This window comes from Lampetra fluviatilis, chromosome 3 (genome assembly GCF_964198595.1).
Source record: "Lampetra fluviatilis chromosome 3, kcLamFluv1.1, whole genome shotgun sequence".
Taxonomy (NCBI): Eukaryota; Metazoa; Chordata; class Hyperoartia; order Petromyzontiformes; family Petromyzontidae; genus Lampetra; species Lampetra fluviatilis.
Genome location: NC_136277.1, coordinates 1,464,353 through 1,486,113, shown reverse-complemented (window position 1 = coordinate 1,486,113; position 21,761 = coordinate 1,464,353). Strand labels below are relative to the sequence as shown.

At 59.1% G+C, this 21,761-nt stretch overlaps 1 protein-coding gene across 1 annotated transcript; it reads left to right on the top strand.

Annotated features, from left to right (window-relative positions):
• Positions 1-960: 960 nt before the first annotated feature.
• PIGG (phosphatidylinositol glycan anchor biosynthesis class G (EMM blood group)) lies at positions 961-20,332 on the top strand. The gene is made up of 13 exons (XM_078881273.1): positions 961-1,994; positions 3,940-4,136; positions 4,642-4,851; positions 5,505-5,693; positions 5,916-6,054; positions 6,681-6,893; positions 7,270-7,487; positions 14,514-14,713; positions 15,270-15,821; positions 16,088-16,240; positions 17,520-17,877; positions 18,308-18,477; positions 18,919-20,332. The coding sequence occupies exons 1-13, from the start codon at positions 1,841-1,843 to the stop codon at positions 19,115-19,117; spliced, it is 2,952 nt and encodes a 983-aa protein (XP_078737399.1). The 5' UTR covers positions 961-1,840; the 3' UTR covers positions 19,118-20,332.
• The last annotated feature ends 1,429 nt before the right edge of the window (positions 20,333-21,761 follow it).

The window sequence follows — 21,761 nt, the reverse complement described above, 5'->3', positions numbered from 1 at the left end:
CCCATAGACTCACAGAGACCCATAGTACCCACACAGTGACCCATAGACTCACAGAGACCCATAGACACACAGAGACCCATAGACTCATAGAGACCCATAGCACCCACACAGGACCCATAGACTCACAGAGACCCATAGGACCCACACAGAGAACCATAGACACACAGAGACCCATAGACTCACAGAGACCCATAGACTCACACAGAGAACCATAGACACACATAGACCCATAGACTCACAGAGACCCATAGACTCACAGAGACCCATAGCACCCACACAGAGACCCATAGCACCCACACAGAGACCCATAGACTCACAGAGACCCATAGACTCACAGAGACCCATAGACTCACAGAGACCCATAGCACCCACACAGAGACCCACAGACTCACAGAGACCCATAGACTCACAGAGACCCATAGGACCCACACAGAGACCCATAGCACCCACACAGGACCCATAGCACCCACACAGAGACCCATAGACTCCCAGAGACCCATAGACACACACAGAGACCCAGACTCACAGAGACCCATAGCACCCACACAAAGAGGTTTTAAACGAAGAAAGACGCATTTTATGATGTTCAAATCGGAATAATTCGATAATGATAAAAAAAAAATATAGGAGCGCTTCCCCTCAGAGTATTAAGTTCATTAAGTGTGTTCTTTCTAATACAAAAATAACGGAATATTTAAATTGAGCGGTTTCCGATGGGCACGTCTTTAAATATAAATTGAATCGAGTCAACATGTTTTTATTTTGCGGAAATTTTTTTTTTAGTTGTTCGTGGTCTGATCGTTGATATATTTTGAGAGAAAAAAAATCACATCAGGCTAATTTTTTAAACTTATTGAAAACTTTTGCCCGGCGAAAACAGACTTTATGAATTAGTAGTATGATAACATTTTTAACTTTTTATAAATCACCCCCCCCCCCGCGTCGAGCACGTGACGGCTGTCACGTGACCCACCCCGCGTTAATTCCCGCGCTAACTTCCCATCGCGGATGTGTTCAATTTCGTGCGTGTTCACGTCTCTCTCGCAATCTCTCTCTGTCTCTGTCTCACACCTCATTGACCGCACGCTTGGCGAAGCAACTCGCTCACCTGCTCCCTTCGTAAATCGTTAAAAAAAATGAAAATACCCGCGGCAGTCGCTTTACAAAGGGATTTCGCCGACTAGGCCCGAGCCGAAGCCCCGTAGGCGTCCGTGCTTTCCTAGAAACCCTGCCGGCAGGAGGGGCCCCTCCCTCGGCCAAGTTGGGGTCCCGTACGCCGGCGGAGGTGGTGCGGTTCGGGGTTTATAATAAGAGTTGTGTTGTTGTTGTTGTCTTGTTGCTGGACAAGGCTGAGCGAGGAGGCAGGTTTATTTGGGGGTTTCTGACAGTGGCGAGGGGGTCACGTTAGGGACAGATCTGGTTTAGGGGTCGTGGTTACGATTTGAGCTGCAGTTAGGATAAAGATGAACGTAGAGCCAGGCTGGGAGATCGTATTTTTGACTGGCGTTGAATGTGAGGGTTCGACTAGAGCTCGGGTTATAGGTAAGGTTGGGGTTATAGTTGGGTTAGGGTCAGGCTGGAGTAGGAATACAGGTCAAGGTTAGAATAGGACCGGGCTTAGGATTAGGTGCAAACCAAGACACGAGGCGAAGTGCCACCCACGTAGCAACTGTCCGATGCAATGAATGAATACGTGAAGTAGTTAGGAAACCATCATCATCATCCCCACCATACCCACTGTCAACCACCACCAGCATCATTAAGCACGAACACATACTACCACCAGCAAACGGGAGCTGTTTCCCTTCGGGCTGAGCCGACCTAGGGGAGAGCCGTAAGCATGCGGCTTGCCTCGCTGTGCGTGCTGTGCGCCGTGGCGCAGCTGGTGGGGCTGGCGCTCTTCCTCGCCGGGTTCTTCCCCGTGCGGCACTCGCTGCCCGGACACGCGGACCCCGATCGGCTGCCCCCTGAGCCGGGCGCCTCCAACGTGACAGGTAACGGGGGGCACCGCTTCGCCCGCTGCTCTGGAGTAGGAGGATGATGATGATGACTTCGATTTAAAGCTTTCGTGATGCAGGGATTCATCTTCTTGGTTCTTTCGGTAAAGTCACGTAGAAGGGAAGTAATAAAATAATAAAAATAAAACATAATAAAATAATATAATAAAACATAATAAAATAATATAATATTATTTTAAAAATCAAACATAATAAAATAATATAATAATATTATTTTATTATGTTTTATTTGTATTATTTTATTACTTCCCTTCTACGTGACTTTACCGAAAGAACCAAGAAGATGAATCCCTGCTGTCACGAAAGCTTTAAATCGAAATTTAATCTTCTTGGTTCTTTCGGTAAATTCACGTGGAAGGGAAATAATAAAATACTATTAAAATTCCTGCCCTTTATTACTGATAACCCTACCTCCTCCCTTTGTTGCTGCTAATCCTACATAATGCACGGGCATAATATGACTTTGAGACCCCCCCTCCTACGCATTCCACAAGTAGTGACTAATCCCATATCTGCATTTTCCATAAATATGCTAAATTCCTTTGTCAAGGCGCCCTTCCTCCCCTAACCCAGCTTAAATATACGCTGCCAAGCTTGGTGGTGTTCATTCAGACGCTGTCTTTCCGACAGACCTGTTCTTCACGTGAGGACGGCTGCTTGCGTTGTGGCCGAAACGTCGTGAGAATTGTATTTTATTTTTATTATTTCCCTTCTACGTGACTTTACCGAAAGAACCAAGAAGATGAGGATGATGATGTTTCTGCTTGCCACAAATATCAGCGGTGGGGAGCCTTTTAACTGCCAAGGGCCATATTTGTAACATCATTCGTGGGCCATACAGAATTATCAACTTAAAAATTAGCCCGTTAGATTTGGTCAAACATTTAATCAACTCACCCCTAATGCGATGGCTGGAACTGCTTCTCTTTGGTGAGGCGTGTGATGTTGGCTGGTGTGACGATGTTGCTGCTGCTTCTCGCAACTGCTTTTCCAGGTTTGCTCCGAGATTTATTGAATTTGGGGCCGTCCATAAATGACGTCACGCGATTTTTTTGGACCCCCCCCTCAAATATGACGTCACAAAGCTTTGCCCCCCCCCCCCCCCCCAAAAATAAAACATGCTTCAAATCGCTTTAAACTATTGTCATTGTAGTGCGGATTTAATGTGGCGCTGCATTCTGATGTTGTAGGAGAAAACATTTATTAAAAAGTATATTTAATTAAGTAGAACGTGTTGTCTATATTTAAAGTTGCGCAGTTTGATGTGACGTCACATTTCTCAACCCCACCCCCCCCCCTCGTCACACATCGTCACAAATGTCTGACCCCCCCCCCCTAGGTGCGTGACGTCATTTATGGGCGGCCCCTTTCGAGTCGCGCCTGCGGTTGCCTTGGCAGGGCCAGACCAAATGATTTCGCGGGCCTCATACGACCCCTGGTGCCGTTCCCTACCCCTGCCACAAATCAAGCGCAGTCGCACCTCTGTGCTGATAACGTCCAGGAGCTATAAACCATCGCAACGCAAACTGCGGTCAGCCTCGCAGCAGCAGCGGCGGTCAACCACATCGCGCGGCGCTTTCAGATGCGCTTCTGCGGCCGTCTGGAACGTTCTGCGTTCCGATACGGTATTAGGAAGCCACTGGAGTCATTTAGATTGAAAACTAATTTAGTAAGAACTGATCTTTGTGTTTCGTTTGTCTTTCCCTACGCACCTCCGATTAGCACCGTTGGCTACGTACGGTGTGAAAGAAGTTCAACATACATACGGCCTTGCGGGTCGACCCACGTGGTGTGTCGCCTGTGACACTTTCCACAAGTGTAACTTGCCCCAAACCGTGCCACGTGTGTCATTGTACTCCGTGTGTCATCTGTGCCACTTATCGTCTCACCTGTCACCACACGTTGTGTGTGCCGCGTGCAGGTTCCACTCCGCAGGCCCTGGAGCCGGCGTTTGGGCGCGTGGTGCTGGTGCTGGTTGACGCTCTGCGCGCCGACTTCTTATTCGGAGTGCACGGCGCCACCAACATGCCCTACACGCACGCGCAGGCGCATGGCGGGCACGCGCTGCGCTACGCGGCACGCGCGCACCCGCCCACCGTCACCATGCCACGCGTCAAGGTGCTAGCCCACACACACACACGCACAAACAAGATCACCCGTGTAGCCTTAGCAGGCTGTTGGGGAAAGCGCTGTTAGCGAGTGGCTCCTATGGAGGCCGGCACGGTACACGAGGGGGTGGGTGGCCAACACGCCACGCCCGGCCGCCTTTGTCTCCCCAGTGGTGATATTTATACACCAGGCACTCATTTGAGGCTGAGTCGACCTCGGGGAGGCCTAGAACAGACACAGAATGGGTATCGAACTCTGGTCGCCGGGTTTGTAGCGCAGGGCGCCAAAGGCTACACGTGGGCATATTGTAATGAATCCAAGGGCCATATGAAGTCAAGTTGTTGGCCATGTGAAATTCATTGTCGGGTCTATGAAATGAAGTGACTGGCTGTATCCAGCCCACGGGCCTTCTGAAGTGAAGTTGTGTGCCGTAGGTTCATAGACTAATGCATTTCTCGCCCCATCTCATCATCATCTCCCCTTCATCGCCCGCCACCTCTGACCTGCCCCCCAGGCGCTGACGTCAGGCGCCATCCCGGGCTTCCTGGATCTGCTGATGAACCTGGAGGCGGTCGCCGCGGGAGACGACACCTTCCTGTGGCAGGCGCGCGCCGCGGGGCGCCGCCTCCGTTTCCACGGCGACAACACGTGGCTCCGTCTCTTCCCGGGGACGTTCCACCAAGCCGAGGGCACCACGTCTTTCTTCGTCACCGACCACACGGAGGTGAGAGGTCAGAGGTCGTCGAAGTTTGTGAGTTCAACTCCTGGTTGAGGGGGGTGGGGGGTGCGGTTGGAGGATGGGAATCGACGCAGCCCACCATCACTGCAGCATCAACAAAATGAGTCCAGCCTTGTGGGGAAGTCACCAGCGGGTGTCCTATGAATAGCCTCGTCCCCCGCCATGGGGCAGAGGTCGCAACTGGGTACCCGATACCCGTACCCTACCCGATACCCGGCCGGGTACGGGTAGGGTACGGGTACGGCCGGGTACGGGTAGCCGTTTGCGACCCTGGTGCGGCCGGGTACGGGTAGGCCGTGAGTGACTGGTGAGTAACCGTTTGTCACTCATTTCCCAACGTCTTGTCTCTTCTCACAATTCAAGTTCCTAGAATCAACCCACCCGCGCTTGCAACATGGCTTCATCCCAGAGGTCGCAATCAGGTACCCGTACCCTACCCGTACCCGGCCGGGTACGGGTAGGGTACGGGTACGGCCGGGTACGGGTGCGGGTACCCGTTTGCGACCCTGGTGCAGCCGGGTACGGGTAAGGAATCAAAATCCGTTTGCGACGGTCTTGCCTGTTTGGCTCGCACGCGGGTGGACACGTAACGTGGTCGACAAGCACCCACCCCGCCCCCCCCCCCCCCCCCCCAATAGGTGGACACCAACGTGACGCGGCACGTGCCGGGGGCGCTGGCGAGCGGGGACTGGCAGCTGCTGGTGCTGCACTACCTGGGCCTGGACCACATCGGGCACACGCACGGCCCCGCCAGCGCCCTCGTGCCGCACAAGCTGCGCGAGATGGACGCGGTGGTGCGCGCGGTGCACACCGCCCTGCTGCGAGAGGTGATGGGCGTGCGCGCGTACCCACACAAAGACAAAGGTCCCCCGTATAGCCTCAACGGATTGTTGGGAGCAAGTGCTGTTAGCGAGCGGCACCTACGAAGGTCGGAACGGCGCACGTGGTGAGTTGGTGTGACCGGCACCGTGCCCTGCCGCCGATGTTTTTGAATGCCGCGCCAGGTACTCGTTTCAGGCCGAGTCAACCCGGTGTCTTCCCCCGCGCAGGACGAGTCGTCGTCCCTGCCGGCGCTGCTGGTGCTGTGCGGAGATCACGGCATGTCCAACGCCGGCAGCCACGGCGGCTCGTCCGAGGAGGAGCTGCTCTCCCCGCTGCTTCTCTTGAGCTCCGCGTTCCCCCTCGCCGGTGAGCGGCGCACGACGAGGTCATCGTAGTCGTCGATACCGTCGTCGTCGTCGTCATCATCAGCGTAGTCGTCATTATGAAGGCACAGCAGCAAAGGTGCCAAGCCTGGCATGCCACCTCATTTACCCCGAAAACTAGCAACACCTCTCGGCCGTCGACACACCCGTGCCGTGCCAACCCGGCGCAGGGGAGGAGGCAGCCAGAGTTTTTTCCACCGCAACACCCGAGCCGCGCCGCTGATGACCCACACGCAGTGGCGAGATGTCGACTACCTCGCCAGATACACAGGAAGTCGTGGGTTCGATCCCGATCTATGACGCCAGTATATCTCTCTCCCCGTGGTCGCGTGGATTTTTCTCCGGGCCCTCCGGTTTTTCCCTCCACATTTACAATGAACATCACCACGCGTTTAGAGTATTTGGCTGATTTAAATTTGCACGCGATAAGCCACTTCGTTGACCTATCATTTCCCGCCAGGTCGCTTATGAAAAAGAGCTCTTAAGCTCGGTGTGCCTTACCTGGTAAAATAGTTTGACAGTTTTATAGACGTGCAGTTAGAAACACGGCTCAAGCCTCGTGACTTGCTGGGTCCGATTTTGTCAATCTTTTGCCATTGCTCTTGGGAGAGCCCGAAAGGGTCCCTGCGGAGGTGCTGCAGGTGGATCTGGCCGCCACCCTGTCGCTTGGAATGGGCCGCCCCGTGCCGCTCAACAGCATGGGTCACGTGATCACGGCCGCCCTGGAGCATCGGCCAATCAGAGAGCAGCTGCGTGCCCTGCAGGCCAATGCCCATCAGTTGGCCACGCTGCTGAGGGCGGGCACAGCGTCATACGCAACCGGTACAGCCAGACGTCACCATCGTCATCGTCGGTTAATGTTGTCATCGTCGTCAACATGGTGATGATTGCCATTAGCAGCGTCATCACCACCATCGTCATTGTCAATATCATCATCATCGTTATTATTGACTATATTGTCATCATTGCTATCATCATTACCACCACCTTTGTTGTCATCAATATTATCATCGTCATCATCATCATTGTCAATGTCATCATTGACATCGTCATCATCACTGTTGCCATTGATAACGATATGTGACGACAATATGTCCAACTCTGATGACGCTAATGACAATTGAGACAATTATGACGACGACTGCAACTACGATGACGGCGACAACGACGCTCGTAACGCTGCCGACGATGTCCTCAGAGCCCGGCTACCTGCACCGGGAAGCCGCGGAGCGCTGGCACGAGTCGTGGCTCCGGCAGGCGCCGGCTACCGGCTCTGGGGACGCGCCGGCGGCGCTGGCGGCGCTGGCACGCGGCCGCTACGCGGACGCCCTGCGGGGCCTCAGCCGGGCGGTGACGCGCGACCTGGCGCGGTACGACACGCGCGCCATGGCCGCCGGCAGCGCCACCGTCCTCCTGGTGCGCGACCCGCCGATGGTGGAGCACCCCCCCCACCTACGATGCCATAACCCTGACCGCCGGCCTGTCTTAAAAACTACTTAGAGTCTTTTTAATTTGCCAGGTGAGGCCCCACTGAGCTTAATAGCTCCGTTTCTTTTTCAGAAGCTACCTGGCTATCACAAACGATAGCTCAGCGAAGCAAGTGGCTTATCACGTGGGAATTTACAGCAGCCAAATGCTCCAAAAGCGTGATGTTAACTCGAAATGTAGAGGGGAAAACAGGAGAACGCGGAGATAAATCCACACGGTAACAACTCGCCCGTGCGGCGCCGCGATCAAAACAAAGGTCACAAACGCGACGGCGGCTGCCACCCAGAGCCCCCGCCAACGCTGCGCCGCCTCTGCCACCTCTGCCACCTCTGCCACCTCTGTCGCCTCTGTCGCCTCTGCCGCCTCTGCCACCTCTGCCACCTCTGCCACCTCTGCCACCTCTGTCGCCTCTGTCGCCTCTGCCGCCTCTGCCGCCTCTGCCACCTCTGCCACCTCTGCCACCTCTGTCGCCTCTGTCGCCTCTGCCGCCTCTGCCACCTCTGCCACCTCTGCCACCTCTGCCACCTCTGTCGCCTCTGTCGCCTCTGTCGCCTCTGCCGCCTCTGCCGCCTCTGTCGCCTCTGTCGCCTCTGCCACCTCTGCCGCCTCTGCCGCCTCTGTCGCCTCTGTCGCCTCTGTCGCCTCTGCCACCTCTGCCGCCTCTGCCGCCTCTGTCGCCTCTGTCGCCTCTGCCGCCTCTGCCACCTCTGCCGCCTCTGTCGCCTCTGCCGCCTCTGTCGCCTCTGTCGCCTCTGCCGCCTCTGCCGCCTCTGCCGCCTCTGTCGCCTCTGTCGCCTCTGCCGCCTCTGTCGCCTCTGCCGCCTCTGTCGCCTCTGTCGCCTCTGCCGCCTCTGCCGCCTCTGCCGCCTCTGTCGCCTCTGTCGCCTCTGTCGCCTCTGCCGCCTCTGTCGCCTCTGCCGCCTCTGTCGCCTCTGTCGCCTCTGCCGCCTCTGCCACCTCTGCCGCCTCTGCCGCCTCTGTCGCCTCTGTCGCCTCTGTCGCCTCTGCCGCCTCTGCCGCCTCTGCCGCCTCTGTCGCCTCTGTCGCCTCTGCCGCCTCTGCCGCCTCTGCCGCCTCTGCCGCCTCTGCCGCCTCTGCCGCCTCTGCCGCCTCTGTCGCCTCTGCCGCCTCTGTCGCCTCTGTCGCCTCTGCCGCCTCTGCCGCCTCTGCCGCCTCTGCCGCCTCTGCCGCCTCTGCCGCCTCTGCCGCCTCTGCCGCCTCTGCCGCCTCTGCCGCCTCTGCCGCCTCTGCCGCCTCTGTCGCCTCTGCCGCCTCTGTCGCCTCTGCCGCCTCTGCCGCCTCTGTCGCCTCTGCCGCCTCTGCTGCCTCTGCCGCCTCTGCTGCCTCTTTCGCCTCTGTCGCCTCTGTCGCCTCTGCCGCCTCTGCCGCCTCTGCCACCTCTGTCGCCTCTGCCGCCTCTGTCGCCTCTGCCGCCTCTGTCGCCTCTGTCGCCTCTGTCGCCTCTGCCGCCTCTGTCGCCTCTGTCGCCTCTGCCGCCTCTGCCGCCTCTGCCGCCTCTGTCGCCTCTGTCGCCTCTGTCGCCTCTGTCGCCTCTGTCGCCTCTGCCGCCTCTGTCGCCTCTGCTGCCTCTGCCGCCTCTGTCGCCTCTGTCGCCTCTGTCGCCTCTGCCGCCTCTGTCGCCTCTGTCGCCTCTGTCGCCTCTGTCGCCTCTGCCGCCTCTGTCGCCTCTGTCGCCTCTGCCGCCTCTGCCGCCTCTGTCGCCTCTGTCGCCTCTGCCGCCTCTGTCGCCTCTGTCGCCTCTGTCGCCTCTGTCGCCTCTGCCGCCTCTGTCGCCTCTGTCGCCTCTGCCGCCTCTGCCGCCTCTGTCGCCTCTGTCGCCTCTGCCGCCTCTGTCGCCTCTGCCGCCTCTGCCGCCTCTGTCGCCTCTGTCGCCTCTGCCGCCTCTGTCGCCTCTGCCGCCTCTGTCGCCTCTGCCGCCTCTGCCGCCTCTGTCACCTCTGCCGCCTCTGTCACCTCTGCCACCTCTGCCGCCTCTGCCGCCTCTGTCGCCTCTGCCGCCTCTGTCACCTCTGCCACCTCTGCCACCTCTGCCGCCTCTGTCACCTCTGCCGCCTCTGCCGCCTCTGCCGCCTCTGCCGCCTCTGCCGCCTCTGTCACCTCTGCCACCTCTGCCGCCTCTGTCGCCTCTGTCGCCTCTGCCGCCTCTGTCGCCTCTGCCGCCTCTGTCGCCTCTGCCGCCTCTGCCGCCTCTGTCACCTCTGCCGCCTCTGCCACCTCTGCCGCCTCTGTCACCTCTGCCGCCTCTGTCGCCTCTGCCGCCTCTGTCGCCTCTGCCGCCTCTGCCGCCTCTGCCGCCTCTGTCGCCTCTGCCGCCTCTGCCGCCTCTGTCGCCTCTGCCGCCTCTGTCGCCTCTGCCGCCTCTGCCGCCTCTGCCGCCTCTGTCACCTCTGTCGCCTCTGTCGCCTCTGCCGCCTCTGTCGCCTCTGCCGCCTCTGCCGCCTCTGCCGCCTCTGTCGCCTCTGTCGCCTCTGTCGCCTCTGCCGCCTCTGTCGCCTCTGCCGCCTCTGCCGCCTCTGCCACCTCTGCCGCCTCTGCCGCCTCTGCCGCCTCTGTCACCTCTGCCGCCTCTGCCGCCTCTGCCGCCTCTGCCGCCTCTGTCGCCTCTGCCGCCTCTGTCGCCTCTGCCGCCTCTGTCGCCTCTGTCGCCTCTGTCGCCTCTGCCGCCTCTGCCGCCTCTGTCGCCTCTGCCGCCTCTGTCGCCTCTGCCACCTCTGTCGCCTCTGCCACCTCTGTCGCCTCTGCTGCCTCTGCCACCTCTGTCGCCTCTGCCACCTCTGTCGCCTCTGCCACCTCTGTCGCCTCTGCCACCTCTGCCACCTCTGCCACCTCTGTCGCCTCTGCTGCCTCTGTCGCCTCTGTCACCTCTGTCGCCTCTGCTGCCTCTGTCGCCTCTGCCACCTCTGTCGCCTCTGCTGCCTCTGTCGCCTCTGTCACCTCTGCCGCCTCTGCCACCTCTGCCACCTCTGCCACCTCTGTCGCCTCTGCTGCCTCTGTCGCCTCTGCCACCTCTGTCGCCTCTGCTGCCTCTGTCGCCTCTGTCACCTCTGCCGCCTCTGCCACCTCTGTCGCCTCTGCTGCCTCTGCCGCCTCTGCTGCCTCTGCCGCCTCTGCCACCTCTGTCGCCTCTGCTGCCTCTGCCGCCTCTGCCACCTCTGTCGCCTCTGCCGCCTCTGCCGCCTCTGCTGCCTCTGCCGCCTCTGCTGCCTCTGCCGCCTCTGCTGCCTCTGCCACCTCTGTCGCCTCTGCTGCCTCTGCCGCCTCTGCTGCCTCTGCCACCTCTGCTGCCTCTGCCGCCTCTGCCACCTCTGTCGCCTCTGCTGCCTCTGCCGCCTCTGCTGCCTCTGCCACCTCTGCTGCCTCTGCCGCCTCTGCCGCCTCTGCCACCTCTGCTGCCTCTGCCGCCTCTGCCGCCTCTGCCACCTCTGCTGCCTCTGCCGCCTCTGCCGCCTCTGCCACCTCTGCTGCCTCTGCCGCCTCTGCCGCCTCTGCTGCCTCTGCCACCTCTGTCGCCTCTGCTGCCTCTGCTGCCTCTGCTGCCTCTGCCACCTCTGTCGCCTCTGCTGCCTCTGCCGCCTCTGCCACCTCTGCTGCCTCTGCCACCTCTGCCACCTCTGCTGCCTCTGTCGCCTCTGCCACCTCTGTCGCCTCTGCTGCCTCTGCCACCTCTGTCGCCTCTGCCACCTCTGTCGCCTCTGCCACCTCTGTCGCCTCTGCTGCCTCTGCCGCCTCTGCCACCTCTGCTGCCTCTGCCACCTCTGCCACCTCTGCTGCCTCTGTCGCCTCTGCCACCTCTGTCGCCTCTGCTGCCTCTGCCACCTCTGTCGCCTCTGCCACCTCTGCCACCTCTGCCACCTCTGTCGCCTCTGCTGCCTCTGTCGCCTCTGCCACCTCTGTCGCCTCTGCTGCCTCTGTCGCCTCTGTCACCTCTGCCGCCTCTGCCACCTCTGCCACCTCTGCCACCTCTGTCGCCTCTGCTGCCTCTGTCGCCTCTGCCACCTCTGTCGCCTCTGCTGCCTCTGTCGCCTCTGTCACCTCTGCCGCCTCTGCTGCCTCTGCCGCCTCTGCTGCCTCTGCCGCCTCTGCCACCTCTGTCGCCTCTGCTGCCTCTGTCGCCTCTGCCACCTCTGTCGCCTCTGCCGCCTCTGTCGCCTCTGTCACCTCTGCCGCCTCTGCTGCCTCTGCCGCCTCTGCTGCCTCTGCCGCCTCTGCCACCTCTGTCGCCTCTGCTGCCTCTGCCGCCTCTGCCACCTCTGTCGCCTCTGCTGCCTCTGCCGCCTCTGCCACCTCTGTCGCCTCTGCTGCCTCTGCCGCCTCTGCCGCCTCTGCCGCCTCTGCTGCCTCTGCCGCCTCTGCTGCCTCTGCCGCCTCTGCTGCCTCTGCCACCTCTGTCGCCTCTGCTGCCTCTGCCGCCTCTGCTGCCTCTGCCACCTCTGCTGCCTCTGCCGCCTCTGCCACCTCTGTCGCCTCTGCTGCCTCTGCCGCCTCTGCTGCCTCTGCCACCTCTGCCGCCTCTGCCGCCTCTGCCACCTCTGCTGCCTCTGCCGCCTCTGCCGCCTCTGCCACCTCTGCTGCCTCTGCCGCCTCTGCCGCCTCTGCCACCTCTGCTGCCTCTGCCGCCTCTGCCGCCTCTGCTGCCTCTGCCACCTCTGTCGCCTCTGCTGCCTCTGCTGCCTCTGCTGCCTCTGCCACCTCTGTCGCCTCTGCTGCCTCTGCTGCCTCTGCCGCCTCTGCCACCTCTGCTGCCTCTGCCGCCTCTGCCGCCTCTGCCACCTCTGCTGCCTCTGCCGCCTCTGCCGCCTCTGCTGCCTCTGCCACCTCTGCCACCTCTGTCGCCTCTGCTGCCTCTGCTGCCTCTGCTGCCTCTGCCACCTCTGTCGCCTCTGCTGCCTCTGCCGCCTCTGCCACCTCTGCTGCCTCTGCCACCTCTGCCACCTCTGCTGCCTCTGTCGCCTCTGCCACCTCTGTCGCCTCTGCTGCCTCTGCCACCTCTGTCGCCTCTGCCACCTCTGTCGCCTCTGCCACCTCTGTCGCCTCTGCCACCTCTGCCACCTCTGCCACCTCTGTCGCCTCTGCTGCCTCTGTCGCCTCTGTCACCTCTGTCGCCTCTGCTGCCTCTGTCGCCTCTGCCACCTCTGTCGCCTCTGCTGCCTCTGTCGCCTCTGTCACCTCTGCCGCCTCTGCCACCTCTGCCACCTCTGCCACCTCTGTCGCCTCTGCTGCCTCTGTCGCCTCTGCCACCTCTGTCGCCTCTGCTGCCTCTGTCGCCTCTGTCACCTCTGCCGCCTCTGCTGCCTCTGTCGCCTCTGCTGCCTCTGTCGCCTCTGCCACCTCTGTCGCCTCTGCTGCCTCTGTCGCCTCTGTCACCTCTGCCGCCTCTGCCACCTCTGTCGCCTCTGCTGCCTCTGCCGCCTCTGCTGCCTCTGCCGCCTCTGCCACCTCTGTCGCCTCTGCTGCCTCTGCCGCCTCTGCCACCTCTGTCGCCTCTGCCGCCTCTGCCGCCTCTGCTGCCTCTGCCGCCTCTGCTGCCTCTGCCGCCTCTGCTGCCTCTGCCACCTCTGTCGCCTCTGCTGCCTCTGCCGCCTCTGCTGCCTCTGCCACCTCTGCTGCCTCTGCCGCCTCTGCCACCTCTGTCGCCTCTGCTGCCTCTGCCGCCTCTGCTGCCTCTGCCACCTCTGCTGCCTCTGCCGCCTCTGCCGCCTCTGCCACCTCTGCTGCCTCTGCCGCCTCTGCCGCCTCTGCCACCTCTGCTGCCTCTGCCGCCTCTGCCGCCTCTGCCACCTCTGCTGCCTCTGCCGCCTCTGCCGCCTCTGCTGCCTCTGCCACCTCTGTCGCCTCTGCTGCCTCTGCTGCCTCTGCTGCCTCTGCCACCTCTGTCGCCTCTGCTGCCTCTGCCGCCTCTGCCACCTCTGCTGCCTCTGCCACCTCTGCCACCTCTGCTGCCTCTGCCGCCTCTGCCACCTCTGCCGCCTCTGTCGCCTCTGTCGCCTCTGCTGCCTCTGCCGCCTCTGCCACCTCTGCCGCCTCTGTCGCCTCTGTCGCCTCTGCCGCCTCTGCTGCCTCTGCCACCTCTGCCACCTCTGCCGCCTCTGTCGCCTCTGTCGCCTCTGCTGCCTCTGCCGCCTCTGCTGCCTCTGCCGCCTCTGCCACCTCTGTCGCCTCTGCTGCCTCTGCCGCCTCTGCTGCCTCTGCCACCTCTGTCGCCTCTGTCGCCTCTGCTGCCTCTGCCGCCTCTGTCGCCACCGAAACAACTGGAACAGCAATTGGCAGCTGTCACAAACAGAGCGGCCATTAGGGGAACTCGCCACCACCGCTACCACGTCACCGAAACAGCCGAGATGCAGGCGGCACGTGGACTGTCGCGACCATCGCGATTGAAACGGCCGATACAACCACCATCGCAACTGCCATTGCAACCATCGCAACTACCATCGCAACTACCATTGCAACTACAACAACCATTGCAACTACCATTGCAACTACAAGCAACCATCGCAACTACCATCGCAACTACCATTGCAACTACAACAACCATCGCAACTACCATTGCAACCACAACAACCATCGCAACTACCATTGCAACTACAACCACCATCGCAACTACCATCGCAACTACAACCACCATCGCAACTACCATTGCAACTACAACCACCATCGCAACTACCATTGCAACTACAACAACCATCGCAACTGCCATTGCAACTACAGCCACCATCGCAACTACCATTGCAACTACAACAACCATCGCAACTACCATTGCAACCACAACCACCACCACAACTGCCGTGGCCAATACGTCGGTTAATCATCAACATCAACCACCGCCATCACAACCACCGCAGCCTGGACTGACTGCGACAGCTACCACATTCACCACCACGATGGCGTGCGCTCACACGGTCAGATAAAGCAGGCGGGTGCTGTGCGGCGGTGCAGGCGCTGCTGCTCGTGGTGGTTTCGGCGTGGGCATGCGGCCAGGATGGCGGTGGTGGTGGTGGTGGCGGTGGTTGTGCAGTGCTCGGGGAGGTGCGAGTCTCCGCCGCGGTGTTCTGGGTGGGCTTGGCGGCAGTGCTGGCGCTCGCCGTCGCGGCCAACCAGAGCGCGTGCTCGCTGGCGCGCACGCACGACAGAGCGGGGTGAGACACGCGCCACACACGCAGACACAGACAGTGGCATGCAAACATGTGGTGTAGTGTCAGCGGAGAAATGCAGCAGCAGCAGAAGCAACGTTCGCACGTATTTCCTTGTGTGTGCTCGTGCACGTGCGTACCTGTTCGTTAATAATGTTTCCCCCAGCAGGCTCTATGGTTAGTGGGATCTCCATGTCTACCGTGTGTGTACGCGTGTGTGTACACGCGTGTGTGTGTGCGTCCACACGCGTGTGTACGCGTGTGTGCGTGTGTACACGCGTGTGTGTGTACACGTGTGTATGTGTACACGTGTGTGTGTACACGTGTGTGTGCGTGTGTACACGCGTGTGTGTGTGCGTCCACACGCGTGTGTACGCGTGTGTGCGTGTGTACACGCGTGTGTGTGTACACGTGTGTATGTGTACACGTGTGTGTGTACACGTGTGTGTGCGTGTGTACACGCGTGTGTGTGTGTGTACACGTGTGTGTGTGTACACGCGTGTGTGTGTACACGCGTGTGTGTGTACGCGCGCGTGTGTGTGCGTCCACGCACGTGCGGCAGGGCGAGTGGCGGCGAGCGGGGGCTGCTGTGCCGTTGGCCCCTCCCCGCCGTGGCCGCCCTCCTCGCCGCGCCAGCTGCTCTCGTAGCCGCGGCAACCGCCATCGCTTGGACCAGACGGTGCTCGTCATCGTCATCATCCTCCGTAACTGCCGCTGCCGCCACCACCGTCGTCGGCGGCCGCCGCAGCTCGCCGCGGTCGCTGACGCCGCCGGGCTGGGCCTGGCTCGGCGGCATGGCGGCTCACGCGGCGAGCCTCGCCTCGAGCAGCTTCGTGGAGGAAGAGCACCTCACCTGGTACTACCTGGGCGCCTCCCTGCTGGCCGTGATGGTCGCCCGCCAGGCCCCGCTGCCCACGGACGATGGCGATGGCGGCGGCGGCGGTGGTGGCTTCGATGACGGCGGCGGTGGCGGTGGTGGTGGTGGCGGCGGAGCGGGGTGGAGCGGGGTGGCGGTGCTGTGCGGGGTGGCGGTCGCCTTCCGCCTGCTGCGCTCGTGGAACCAGACGGGCGTCCAATGGGTGGAGCTGATGGACATTGGCGACTGGCTGAGGAGGTGAGGGATGATGACAGTGGTTGTGATGGTGATGGTGGTGGCGATAATGATGGGAAAGATGATGATGACTGATGATGACTGATGGTGAAGATGATGCGTAAGTGGAGTTGATGGTTATCTGCGAATTCTAGTGGTGATTACGTGAAGCGGTACTGGGCCTCCCCTAGGTTGACTCGACCTTTAAACGAGTACCTGCTGCGACAGCAGTACTTGCCCCAACAGTCTGTTGAGGCTACACGGGGGATCTTTGTCTTTGTTGTGCGTAGGCCCGAGCAGGCGTTGCTGCTGCGTGTGCTGGCCGGCGTGGCGTGCGCGTGTCTGTGCGCGTGTCTGTGCGCTCGCTGCCCGGGGATCGCTCGCCGCCTCCTCGTCCTGCTGGGCCTCACGGCGCTCGCCCACGCGCACGTCACGCTCGGCGAGTGAGACGCTCGCACACTCACACACTCACACACTCGCACACACTCACACACACACTCGCACACACACACTCACACGCACACACTCACACACTCACACACTCACACGCACACACGCACACACTCACACGCATACACTCGCACACACTCGCGCTCGCACAATCGCACACTCACACACTCACACACTCGCACGCACACACGCATACACTCGCACGCACGCACACACTCGCACACACACACTCACACACTCACACGCACACACACACTCACACACTCGCACACACACACTCACACACACACTCACACGCACACACACACTCACTCGCACACTCACACACTCGCACTCACACACTCGCACTCACACACTCGCACGCTCACACACACGCACACACACACTCACACGCACACACTCGCACGCACACACATCACGCTCAGCGAGTGAGACACTCGCACGCACTCACTCGCACACTCACACACTCGCACGCACACACTCACGCTCACACACTCGCACGCACACACTCACTCACTCGCACGCACACACTCACACGCACACACTCGCCCACGCGCACGTCACGCTCAGCGAGTGAGATGCTCGCACACACACACTCACACACTCACACACTCGCACACTCACACACTCGCACGCACACACACACATGCTAATACACACAGCGAGTGAGACACGCACACACTCACACACTCGCACACACTCACTCATACACTCGCACACACACACACACTCGCACGCACACACTCACACACTCGCACGCACACACTCACTCATACACTCGCACACACACACTCGCACACACTGACTCACACACTCGCACGCACACACTCACTCATACACTCGCACACACACACTCGCACACACTGACTCATACACTTGCACACACACACACACTCGCACGCACACACTCACACACTCGCACACATGCTAATACACACAGCGAGTGAGAAGCACACACACTCACACCGGAACACACACGCACACACCGGAACACACACGCACACATACTAAGACACAGCGAGTAAGACGTGCACACACACACTAATACACACACACACACTTACTCATACACTCACACAGTGAGTGATACGCACACACACACCAATACACACACACACTTACTCATACACTCACACAGTGAGTGATACGCGCACACACACACACACAGTCGTATACACGCTTACACACTCACAAATGTGCATACACAACGAGTAAGATGTCAGTTCGCTTCATTGTAAAACTTACAAAGTGCGATTGTCCAACTCCCGTCAGCGGAGTCACAGAAGCGCGCACGATTGCCGCTTGCGCCGCCGGCGTGCTCCTGTTGGGCGCCGTCGAGCAGCTGCGGCGCCGGTGGCGCATTTTGGGAAGCGGAGATGGGGGGGATGGCGGCGGCGGCAGCAGCGGCAGCAGCGGGGTTCCCGCGCCGTCGTTCCTGGCGCCCGCCATCGCTGCGCTGACTCTGATCGTGGCTGCGCTGACGCGCCCGCACAACCTGCCCGCGCTGGCGCTGTGGGTGCTCATGCAGGCCGGACTTGAGTGGCTCCTGAGCCGGGAGCCGGGCCGCGCCAGCGCCGCGCACATCGCTCTCACGTACCACTGCCTGGGACAAGCGGCCTTCTACCAGCAGGTGCCGCCCATGCCTACCCCGCCCCCCCCCACCCCCCCCCCCCGACCCCCCCCACGACCCCCCCCCCAAGCCTGCGTGCGTGAGCGTGCGCGGTGTTGACGTGTGTGTGCGTTGACGTGTGTGTGTGTTCACGTGTGTGTGTGTTGACGTGTGTGTGTTTACGTGCGTCTGTGTGTGTGTGTGTGGAGCGGTAGTGCAATCGTTAACCCGAGTCAACGACGGTTAATGGCGGCGAATATATGAACCTATCCTGGGCCTCCTCGAGGTTGACTCGGCCTTAAATGCATACCTGTTACGGACCTTAAACGTCAGCACTTGGGTGGTTATGGCCGCCCGCCCCCTCCACAGGTGTTCGCTCACGGCACTCGCCCCGACAGTCTGTCAAAGGCCACACGGGGAGGAGGGACCTTTGTTGTTGTCTGCCCGTTAGGGCAACTCCAACGGGCTGGCGAGCGTGGACGTTGCGGCCGGCTACGTGGGCCAGCGCTCGCACTCGGGCCCGCTGGCCGTGCTGCTCACGGCGGTCTGCACCTTCACGGGGCCCCTCACCTGGGCGGCCGCCGTGGCCGCCACTCTCCAGCGCGTCACCGCCCCCCACAGGTGCCCACGCGCTCACCCCCTCGCTCGCTCGCTCGCTCCCTCACTCGCTCCCTCACTCGCTGACTCGCCCGCTCACTCACTCACCCCCTCTCCTCTCTGGAGCCGGGTCCACACCCGCTCCAATGGATTCGTCCTCATTTTGACTCGTCAGTACATTGCAGTCATGAATATTGGCTGCCGCAATATGCATCTGGGAGCGCCACCGCCCCCCCCTCCCTTTGACCAATTTATTCTGCTCCAGCCTCATCTCGCACCTCCAACTCGCAAGTGTTGTCCATGTGCTGAGCTAAAGAAGTTCAACGGACACCTTGTCCCATCCGCCGCTGCTGCTGCTGCCGCCCCGTCCTCTCGTTCTCATCCCGCGACCCCCGGTGCGGAGGTCCTGACCTTCTGACCCCCCCCCCCCCATTCCCCCCCACCACCACCCCCCGCCCGGCCCAGGCTGCCGGGTGCCGTGGACGAGGCCTGTGCGGCCCTAGCGTTGGCGCGGGCCGTGCCCCTGGTTGGGTACCTGGCGCTGGCGGCGGCCCAGCGCTACCACCTCTTCATCTGGAGCGTCTTCTCCCCCAAGCTGCTGTACGAGGCGGCGCACGCCGCGTTTGCGGCGCTCGTTCTCGTCGCCCTGCGCTGCATGGCGTGAGAAGCGCCTGGGAGCAGGGGGCGCACGGAGAGAGAGATGGGGAGAGATGGAGAGAGTGAGAGGAAAGAGGGGGGGAGGACATGGCGAGTGAGGGGAGAGAGAAGTTTGTGTCACTGTTTACCTAACGCCAGCCTGTGCGTGCGTTTTTTAAACATTATTTATGAATGAATGGCTGAAATATATTTTTACCGCTATGTGTGAATCAATATCCAGGAAGTGCCAGTGCACTAGAGAAAGTGGCAAGCTCTAATCTCAGCCGAGGATCGATTCAACGAGTCACTCCTATGGGGTGAAGAACGTTTCCCACTTTGTGGGGAGTTCACGATGGTCATCCTGTGGATAGACCGACCCCCATCATGGGAATATGGAATTGATCCAAGCCCAACCTCGTCAGAGCCGGGAGATTTTGGGCTGTAGGTCGTTACATGTCCGAATCGGAATCAGAATCTTGACTTGTGTAGACAAGTTCCCACGGATGCACTCGGAGACGGAGGTAGGTTATGGGCTTTCGCCAAGGGGTTTATTACTGGTTAACAATCTAACACACACGAGGGTACACAACTCCCAGGGGCTAGGGGTCCTACTCTGAGTCCGGGTCCCTGCCGGCTAGCTCCGGTCTCTCTCTCTCGTGTCGGATCGGGGACTCTGCCGACTCCACCGAGCGGAGAGAGAAGCACCTCTACGGCTACCACTGGCTTCTCCCCAGACTCACCACTCGATCCCTCTCTACCCCTGGTTCCCTCTTCACCCTTCGTACTCTACCCGTTGCCGCAGTGACCCCGCTTTTGTCACGGGGTCTCCCTTAAGTATTCTAGGAGACGTGACGTCATCGCACTGAACGACGGCACACATCACGTCACGTCCCCATTTTACGCCTCTACACTTGGACTGGAGGAACCCGATGAGCATTGAATCTTTTTTTTTTACAGATATCCAGAATGGGTGGGTCAGCAAGTTACATATGTGTGTGTCGGACTTCGTGAGCACCGTACGTAGACAACCGTGCTAATTGGAGGTGCGGGGTTACATTCCCTTCCAAGGAATGGAACGCATCCGAGAAGAGATTTGGCGGTGAAAAGAGGTCTTGTGCGCAGGTGCCGGGTCGATTGTCACATCACATGACCGTGAGAGGTGCCGGTGGTGGCTTAGAGAGGCCTCAATCCAGCAGTGGATGGACCCTGGCTCTTGATGATGAATAAATGCTTCTGAAAACCACATTCCTTGCAGCATTGCTGATTTTTTCCCAACACAACTGCCCCTTCATACCCCATTGGTCACTCACACGAGGCTGTGCGGCTGATGGCTTGTGTAAGGTAAATCAGAATCAGAAAGGGTTTTATTCGCCATGAAAGTTCGCGCAGACAAGGAATTTACTTTGGCAGGAAGGTGCATACATTCAACATATAGGAATCTCAAATAAGTGGTTTACAAGTCTAACTATACTAAAGGTACAAAGTCTAACTAATACTAAGGAGCTAAAGTATGTAACAATTGAATCAAATAAAATCTAAAATATACAATAGCTATAATATATACAATATAAAATTACAAAAATGCAAATAGGGTAACAGTGCAAAAATGGCAGGGTGTCATTGTGCAGACATTGTGTTAAACATTCATATTTTGTAATGTGATGGCTGTATGAAGGCAACATTGCGTATGTTGTTATTCAAGTTGGAGGTATTTTATTGACTGTTCAAGAAAAGTGAGCGAGTTTTGGCAGAACACATCATGGCTAGATGAGATAGTGGCCTACGGCAGTGTTTCGATTGAAAGCTTTCGTGACTGCAGGGATTCATCTTCTTGGTTCTTTCGGTAAAGTCACGTAGAAGGGAAATAATAAAATAATAAAAATAAAACATAAGAAATTACAATTCTCACGACGTTTTGGCCACAACGCTGCTAATCCTGCATAATGCACGGGCATAATGACTTTAAACCCCCCGCCAAACCTACGCATTTCATAAGTAGTACTAAGCGCATATCTGCATTTCCCATAAATATGCTAAATTCCTCTTGATATGCTAATTCTTTTGTCAAGGCGCCCTTCCCCCCTCCATCCCAGCTTAAATAGTCGCTCCAAGCCTGGAGTGTGTCATTCAGACTCTGTCTTCTCGACAGACCTGTTCTTCACCTGAGGACGGCTGCTTGCGTTGTGGCCGAAACGTCGTGAGAATTATTTTATTTTTATTGTTTTATTATGTTTTATTTTTATTATTTTTTTTATTTCCATTCTACGTGACTTTACCGAAAGAACCAAGAAGATACGGCAGTGTTGTTCACTAATTTTCTGAGGGGGTCCACTTTCGCCGATAATACATCATCAGTGTGATGAGGGCCGCCACACATTTGAAACCATTGTAGGTTTGACGGCAGCACGCTGATGATGTGTGTGTTGTCGGGGGCCGCCAGTGACCCACGGGCCTTGCAATGAAGAACACTGGCCTACAAGGTGAAGAATCGTTCCAATGTAAATAAATACGAACACTTGGCACACGAACAAACCTGGTCCGTATGTCCAGTTGCCTGTTCGGACCGAGAGTCGTAAGTTCAACCGCCATGCAATAGATGGCGGTAGTGGTGTCTAGATCTGCAGAACGTGAAGAACCAGTGGCATCTACAGAACGTGAAGAACCAGTGACAT

Bases quoted from the DNA above. Each gene is read 5' to 3' on its own strand.
- PIGG (XM_078881273.1), top strand. From the start codon at position 1,841: ATGCGGCTTGCCTCGCTGTGCGTGCTGTGCGCCGTGGCGCAGCTGGTG. The intron at 14,714-15,269 runs GTGAGACACGCG...CACGTGCGGCAG, and splicing joins CGCACGCACGACAGAGCGGG to GGCGAGTGGCGGCGAGCGGG. The intron at 18,478-18,918 runs GTGCCCACGCGC...CGCCCGGCCCAG, and splicing joins CGCGTCACCGCCCCCCACAG to GCTGCCGGGTGCCGTGGACG.